We start from the raw sequence: 9013 nt of genomic DNA on the forward strand, positions 1-9013 counted from the left end.
ATGAATTTGAATAAACACCATGTCTTCTTTGTTTACGGAGGGTTCAAAGTGCCAGTTTGATATTCAATATATACTGGTCTTTCAATGTCCATAAATTCAATGGACGTTTAGAAATCTCTTGTGGACAGTTGTCTCTTTGGAAATCATACCACATCTTCATTTTATATATACAGATGGTATCAAAAGGATTTACAAGAATGATGTCATCTTCAATATCTATTGAGGGCTAAAATTGTCACTTTTCAGCTAAAAATTGTAATAAAAATCGAGTCAAAGGGCATAGGGTGATGTCTAGAACCCTCAATCTCTCAGGCTTCCGAAAATTGTTCAGGTAGTTCGGTAATATAAAGATACAAACGAGACCAAAGGAATTTGGATCAACTTGTTGTCTTCTTTATCATGATGAAAGAAAGAAAAAGCTCATCATAAAAGAGAAAAAGCTCATCATAATAGAGAAAAAGCTCATCATAATAGAGAAAAAGCTCATCATGATAATGAAAAACTTTATCATAATAAAGAAAAGCCTCATCACGATAAAGAAAAACCTCATCATGATATATAAAGAAGGAAGTACCATAAGGCAGTTACGTCGTTCCATACTATAGTGTTATTAACTGGCTGTTTCTGTATTAGCACTGGTATAGATTCAAGTTTGCTGTATCGGCCTCGAGACCAGTAGGCATCTGACCGAGAACCAGTGCCAATACAGAAACAGCCAGTTCAAAACACTTTTATTAAATGATTATAAGAAAATTAAAAACCGGAAGTGAACGTCCCGTATTAGCCCATGGGCCAATACGGCTTTTTTTTTATGTATTGGCCCTGTTTTTCCGTTTCAAAACTTTGAGACGCTACAAAACATTGCACATCATTTAACCTGTTTATTTTATGATTTTGATTTAAAAATCATTATACAAATGTTTTTATGCATAATGATACTTCCAAAGTTAAGTAATGACGTAAGAAAATTGAAAACCGGAAGTGAACATCCAGTATTAGCCATAGGGCCAATACGGCTTTTTTCCCGCTTTTTTTAGTATTGACCCTGTTCGAAGAGCAATATTAAATCTTATTTATGTCGACAGTGGAACGTTTTCAGTATTTCACATGCCGATTTATCCGTATTAGGGCTTATTTGCTCATATCATTTAATAAATACATGTACATATTTATAAAACACTGGTATTATGTCAAGATCTAAATAGTTTCTATAAAATATCGAATTTCGAAAACGCGTGATCTTGTATCCTGTATAAGGGTCTACACTCATGTGAAAGTTTTTTTTTAATTTTTTGCTGAATACATGTATATATATAACATAACATATCACTTTCACATGTTATATTCATCACGTTCGCTGTTAAGTCATGCATGATTTATTAAAAGCATGTACACACGTTTTTTAGTCACACATTTATTTCCATCAACAATCACACTTGTTTTACACACATCATATTTATCTACTTTTATTTATCCAGGTTGTATTTAAACTTTATACTTTAAGAAGTGCACTACACATATATGTACACTACAGGTAAGTGACAATACAAATTAAGTTACAAATAGTCATTGACATACATGTGTTTCATGATAAGAGATGCCTTTTAAAACAACACATCTATAAATCGACTTGGCTGTTTAAAGATGTGAATCTTATAACTATCGCAGAGACGATTATCATTCCAAAAGTTTTAAAGTGGGATAATATACTGCTTACTATCATTTGACTATAGCATGTATATAATAGTAGCGAGACGAACAATTTTTATTGACGATTTATTTTTAGGGAAAAGTAATATAGCTATTTTTGGGGGCGATTATAAAGGTAAGGGAAAGGATGAATACGCCCTCTACTCCCTTTTTATCCACAATTATACCGTTGTTAACTTGCATGTCTATTTTAACGATATAACCTCATGATTGTGTTCTGCAATTCATAATTTAAAATCAGTTTGCACAGAATTTCACTCAAACCAGTGCTATAGTAGCCGTTTTAAACATGCAGTAAAAGGCCTTTCTCTGTACAGTCCCCTACCGATGAAGTCAAATGGGACTTAAGGTTTGCACTCCGTTTGTCTGTCTGTCGGTCTGTCCGGCAAATCAGTTTTCCACACTTTTTTCTTTATGCTTGAAAATATTGATTTGATATTTTGTGCATTGTTTTTTACATGACAAGTTACAGATCAATTTTGATTTTATTTTGGTCTGATTATTTTGTGCAGAGAAAGTAGACGATTTACTGGATTTGTTATCACATCTAAGCAACACGACGTTGCCATATGTGGAGCAGGATCTGCTTACCCTTCCGGAGCACCTGAGATCACCCCTAGTTTTTGGTGGGGTTCGTTTTGCTTATTATTTAGTTTTTCTATGTTGTGTCATGTGTACTATTGTTTGTCTGTTTGTCCTTTTCTATTTTTAGTCATGGTGTTGTCAGTTTATTTTCGATTTATGAGTTTGACTTTTTTTGGGTCATTCTTGAAGATATTGATTGAATAATTATTCCGGTCTGATTATTTTGTGCAGAAAAATGGTCTTTGCATTAGAAAATTCACTTAAATAATCAGATTCCAACACTTCGTCATGCTTGGAAGATATTGACAAGATATTTGTTATATAATTTACACCATGACATGTTATATATGAAGTTAAAATTGTGTTCCAATATATAATGAATTTCAATTAGAAGGTGACTATGTATTGACATGCAATACTCAGAGAATGTTTGTTCTGGTTATTTCTTGCTACTTAAATTTAATTCACAAATTATAATTTGTCGATGCTTGATTGTTGCTTGCTATGTTGCTTAATTAAGAATAAAATACTTCTTTTTGTAACTTTATTAGGGTGAAGAAAACGTGTAACAATAAAGTTCATTTTGTATGAAACATTAAAACATAAAAAAAACCCAGGTTATAACATACAATTGATATGGCATACCAGAAGATTTTTTTAATTGATATTTAAAAAAGATCAAATAAAAACATAGTTATTCACAATTGATATTCTATTTCTGATTTCAGGTCAGTTTCTTTAATGGTAACTGATCCATATTTGACAACTCCGTTTTTGCATGAAGCTATGTGGTTTTATGTCATTACTTCATTTATAGTTCTGTGGTTTACATGGAGATGGCTTCGTAATCGTCAAAAAGTAGGAAACTATAGACATCGATATGTTGTGATAACGGGTTGTGATTCTGGATTTGGTAATTTATTAGCGAAAAGATTAGATGTTCTTGGCTTCCATGTATTCGCTGGTTGTTTTTCTCAACAAGGAATAGACATGCTTAATAAGGAAACTTCCGATAACGTTAAAGCAATCCAACTAGACGTCTCCAAAACTGAAAGCATAAACAAGGCACTAGAGAAAGTTAAAGCATCGTTACCAGAAAATACAGGTGAATAATATTATACTTCATTTGATAGATTTAGGTCTTTAGATAAAATTTTCTTAAAACATTTCTACACACTTCATTTGTAAGATTTAGGTCTTTAGATAACATTTTCTTAAAACATTTCTGCACATGAAATTAAAATGAATGTTTCTGATAATTGATAGGATAGGTTTTGTTTAATAATCCTCCCTTTTAACTTTTATGATTCGAGCGACACTGGTGAGTCTTTCGTAGTTTGTCGTTCATCCCTTAATCCCATGTATCAACGATCATAATAAATATAAGAAGATGTTGTATGAGTTCCAAGTTAGAATTGTTAAAAGATAACCATTATAGGTCAAAGTTCGGCCTTTAACACGTATCATTGGCTGACACCAAACAGCAAGCTATACAAGGGCTACACAATGACTAATGTAAAACCATTCAAGGTCGTTAAACACTTCCAGTTAGTTAGTGTAAAACCATTCAAACAGGAGAACCAACGGTCTAATCTACATGTATATATATACAAAACGAGAAAGGAGAAACACATATGAACCACGTCAGCACACATAAGTCTACATCCCACAACACTTTATGATAGAGAGTTATCAATAGCGATGTCTTCGGACACAAACTAAATACATCATTTTCAAAGCTTACGGTTTGAATGTATTAAAACATATAATGATTAATTTTGATTTATATTTCAGGAATATGGGGATTGGTGAATAATGCTGGGATTGTTGGGTCACCAGTACCAGTAGAATGGTTGTCAAGGGAGGACTATCAGGAAACGTTAGCAGTAAATACGTTCGGAATGATAGAGATGTGCCGAGTTTTTCTTCCATTACTTCTGAAAGCTAACGGTCGTATTATCAACATGTCCAGCATTGCGGGGAGAATAGCTATTGCCACAGCACCTTATACAATATCAAAATATGCTGTAGAAGGATATTCAGATGTATTAAGGTAGGCTAAGTAATATATTTACTAAGTTTCTAACTATTAACTTTTTTTATAGATGATTATGCGGTATGGGCTTGAATCATTGCTAAACACGCTAAAGGCCGTACGGTTACCTATAGATGTTAATTTCTGTGCCATTTGGTCTCTTGTGAAGAGTTGATTGATTTGCAATCACACCACATCTTCCCTTTTTATATGTACGAGAAATGTATTGTTTTTTCACTGTTAATACAGTTTAAATAACAATCCAATCTTCTTTTATGGTTAAAACTCTTCATGTATTTATGTTGTCCGACCTAACATTACTTCAGTCACATGATATTTCAGGTATTTTAAGACTTATCATCGTAGGGTGATAATGCATTTCAGTAAACCTATATATATATGAACGCCTGGAAACGCAAGCAATTCACATCTCTATGTTATAGTAGGTGATTTATTTCCCGTTGTGATAAATTACACTATTATCTCAGACTGAAAACAACCGTTTATTTTCACTCTCAAGTTTTCTATTCCTTTCGTCGGAACATCAGCTGAAACTTCTAGCTGACATTTGCGCCTTTATACTTAAAGGTAATTGTTTAAGTGTATCAACATTTAATTAAATGTCCGGTTGCATTTAAACATATTTTATTTGCATCAATCGTGTCAAAAGGACGAACTGCCAACTAAAAGCAATTCACATATAATGTAAATAGTATAGATTGTTATCTATTTATTTCAAGCTAACCACACTTAGAGGAGATAACTAAGATAAACGAATAGTGTACAGTGGTAACCCTAAATACCAATGTTTTGTAGAAAGAGAATGATACCATTAACAGATTTATTTTTTATGCCCCGCAACGAAGTTGTCGGTCCTATATAAGTTTGCCCTTGTCCGTCATTCCGTCATTCCGCAACAAACCATTCAATGGATTTTTTTTCTAAACGCCTTGAGATATTGGCTGATATTTGGTATGTGAGCTAACCGTGATGAGTTACAGATCACGTTAAAGTTTCGTTCCGCGCCGCTAATTTTTGCCGAAATTACTCGCTTTGGACTTTGATAAATTGTTGAAAATCACAATTAAACGGAGTTTTTTTAAACACCTTGAGATATTGGGCTGATTTTTGGTATGTGAGTTAACCATGATGAGATACAGATTATTATGGCCTCTCAACGTTGTTGTCGGTGATATATAGTTTTACCCTTGTTCGTCATTCCGTCATTCCGCAACAAACCATTATACGGAGTTTTTTTTCTCAACACCTTGAGATATTAAGCTGATTTTTGTAATTTGAGCTAACCATGATGAGTTACAGATCAAGTTTAAGTTAAGTTCCGCTCCGCTATTTTTTGCCGAAATTACGGGTTTTGGGCTTTAATAATTTGTTGAAAATCACAGTTATCCGGAGTTTTTTTCTAAACCCCTTGAGATATTGGGCTGATGTTTGGTATGTGAGTTAACCATGATGAGTTATAGATTAAGTTAAAGTTTCGTTACACTCCAGTTTTTGTTTGCGAAATTACAGACTTTCATAAATCGTTGAAAATCACAGTTATACGGATTATTTTCTAAACGCCTTCAGAAATTGGGCTGATTTTTTTTCCGCTCCGCTAATTTCTGTCGAATTCACGTGCTTTGGACTTTGATAAATTGTTGAAAATCACAGTAATACGGACTTTTATTCTTAATTCCTTGAGATATTGGGCTGATTTTTGGTATGTAATTAACCATGATGAATTACAGATCAAGTTTAAGTTAAGTTCTGCTCAGCTCATTGTTGCCGAAATTAAGGGTTTAAGACTTTGAAAAATCACAGTTATATGGACTTTTTTCAATACGCCTTCAGATTTTGAGCTGAGTTGTGAGACTACCATCGTGTTTGTGTCCCCATGTGTTGTTGAAATTGCTGTCTTAAAACTTTTTGAGACGGGCCATTCGTGTCGTTTTGAGACATCTAATTTTCTTCTGAAACACAATTTAAGAGCTACAACATGCGGCAGATACCTATAAGACATTCAAATCTTAAGTTGAAAATAAACTGACAACGCCATGGATGAAAACAAAAAGTCCATCAGACAAACAACAGTACACAACATGGTGTACTAAGGACTGAGACGCACAAACCACACCAAAATCTTTTGGGGATATCAGGTGCTCCGGAGAACCACTAGAACCCGCTCCATATTTGGCACCTGCCATATTACTCATGTTAGTACGCATTTGTTGATAAGTCACATCCGGTAGATGACATTCGGGTAAAAAGTCGACCGAATTGTACACAATTTAAAAAAAATCCATCTGTGAAGCAGATAAATTCCATAATGGCCAACGCTCGGATTTTCTGAAGGTGTCCGTAACATTTACGGAGAGATGATTTCAACTTCAACATGTTTATCTCTTAGTTTAATAGCTTGCTTTTGAGGATTGGGAGCAGAAACCGTATATCATAGAAATCGTGATTACCTATCAACTGGGACATAGTTACTACGTATGCAAGTGCCACGGGAATGATGGTAAAAAGAAATGTAAAGGTCACAACTCTTTTGTCTTGTAATTGCCAAGTTCTAGATGGCAATCAAGATAAAGGAAATACTTCGCTGTATCTGTTGTATTCTTTATCTCAAATTCGAATGCATAGATTCTAATCAACATATTCACCAAATTTTGAAATATTTAGCGGCTTAAAAAAAGACAAAAGATGTCAGTTTTAAATATCTTAGTATTTTTTTTATTTATTTAAACATACGATGCATGTCTGGCACTCTATATTAAACATCCAACTTCGATACAATTGTATATAGTGTATATAATGTAACGGAATGTAGGCAGGTTTATACATCATCGTTATAACAGAAAGTAAAATTAAAGGATACTGCTAGGTTCATCAGCCTCATGAATAAGGGAACAAATTGGCAAGAAAATGAGCACAGTTGGTTCCCATTGTACTGCAGATTGATAAAGAACACGTCCTCCAAACGTGACAAATATGTTGTCAGTCAATCTTCTCATTTTATTTATTCAACATTCGCATTTCCATGTATAATTTGAGGCAATTATGCACAATCTTTAGCTTGAAAAAGAGTTCCGTCACCAATACCTTTTATTCCACTCTTGAAAAAAAATTGAGTTGATAAATTTTAAAAGAAATGAACTGAATTAAGACTGTATGATTTTCGTAAATTATGGTAATAATTGAATATTTGAATAATTCTATTATAGACGTGAGCTTTATCGCAGAGGAGTAACAGTGCATATTATAGAACCTGGACACTTTAGAACAAGTATGTCAGATCCTGATACAATTTGTAATGCAGTAACAAACAAGTTTAACAGTTTATCAACACACATGCAGATATATTATGGAAAGGAGTATGTTGAAAAAGGCAAGTAACTTATTTTTCTAATTAATATTATCACTCCTGTGTAAACAATGTACTCTATAATTATACGGCATCAATTACTAGTAACGTGACTGTTAACAGTATCCGTATGATTTCCTGAATAACCTAACATATTATCAACTTCTCAGCATTCATCATATTCAATTAAGAGTCAAAGCTGTGTTGGTAATACGACAAAATGTTATGGTTGAATAATTTGACAGTTTAAGCTCATAGGCGACAGAAAATAAAGGCAACAGTAGTATATCGCTGCTCGAAAGTCCTAAATCTATTGAGAGAAAACAAATCCGGATTATAAACTAAGACAGAGCGAAACATATCAATTATAAGAGGAAAACAACGAAACATAAACAAAACCTGTCCTCCCTATCTCTCTGTTGACTCAATTTTGTTTAAAGCGAGGATAACATTATGTTTTCGTTTACTTTCAGTAAAGAAAGTTATTCGGACAGGAATTGATTACATAGGTTCACCAAGAGTGAACCTAGTCTACGAAGCTTATATTCATGCGCTTACAGCAAAACACCCACAGCAACGCTATCTAGTTGGATATGATGCTAAACTTTTGTTTCGGATTCTTTGGAATTTACCAGAGTGGATGAGTGATTATGTACTATGCCAAGGTAGACCAATACCTGCAGCTGAAAAAACTTAGTGTTTATTATTAGTTGGCGTTAAATAATTGTGAATCTTGCTTAATGCATAGAAAATGTTAAATATAGTACTTGTTTGAATTGTACAGGTTGTATTTTCTTAAAATCGTAAAATTTCTTTTCATATAATTTCAAATGTTTTTGTATGCAGTTTGGAACAGAACTATTTTCGTTAATTATGTTAAATCTAGAATATTTATAAGAAACTGCTGTTCAAAATCATTAAACATGCACGTTGACGCATTATGATATGATCTGCTAGAATCTATGTCACTTCGCCCTATATATATCTGTAAATTCTTAGCTTATTTTTAGTCCGGTTCTCCATACAAAAACAATTTTTAGATTGTCTGTTGTAGTGAGTATACGTGAGTATACTAGTCATCGTCACATACGAATAAAATGTAGAATACAGATCTAGTCATCGTCACATAGAAGTAGAATGTAGAGTAAGGAGCATGTCATCGTCATATACAAGTAGAATGTAGAATAAGGATGTAATCATTGGCATATACAAGTAGAATGTAGAATAAGGATCTAATCATTGTCAGATACAAGTAGTATGTAGAATAAGGATCTAATCATTGTCATATACAAGTAGAATGTAGAATAAGGATCTAATCA

The 9013-nt window shown here is 33.2% G+C and overlaps 1 protein-coding gene across 2 annotated transcripts; it reads left to right on the forward strand.

The window, feature by feature from the left end:
• The first annotated feature begins 1418 nt into the window (after positions 1-1418).
• LOC139481116 (17-beta-hydroxysteroid dehydrogenase type 6-like) lies at positions 1419-8633 on the forward strand. Of its 2 annotated transcripts, none has more exons than XM_071264224.1 (5): positions 1419-1534; positions 3024-3400; positions 4090-4348; positions 7555-7718; positions 8168-8633. In XM_071264224.1, exons 2-5 carry the CDS (start codon positions 3037-3039, stop codon positions 8389-8391), a joined length of 1011 nt encoding a protein of 336 aa, XP_071120325.1. In that variant the 5' UTR covers positions 1419-1534; positions 3024-3036; the 3' UTR covers positions 8392-8633. The 2 variants fall into 2 exon arrangements, with proteins under 2 accessions (XP_071120325.1, XP_071120324.1); XM_071264223.1 differs by lacking the exon at positions 1419-1534 and adding an exon at positions 1620-1825.
• The last annotated feature ends 380 nt before the right edge of the window (positions 8634-9013 follow it).

Source organism: Mytilus edulis, chromosome 7 (assembly GCF_963676685.1).
Source record: "Mytilus edulis chromosome 7, xbMytEdul2.2, whole genome shotgun sequence".
Classification (NCBI taxonomy): Eukaryota; Metazoa; Mollusca; class Bivalvia; order Mytilida; family Mytilidae; genus Mytilus; species Mytilus edulis.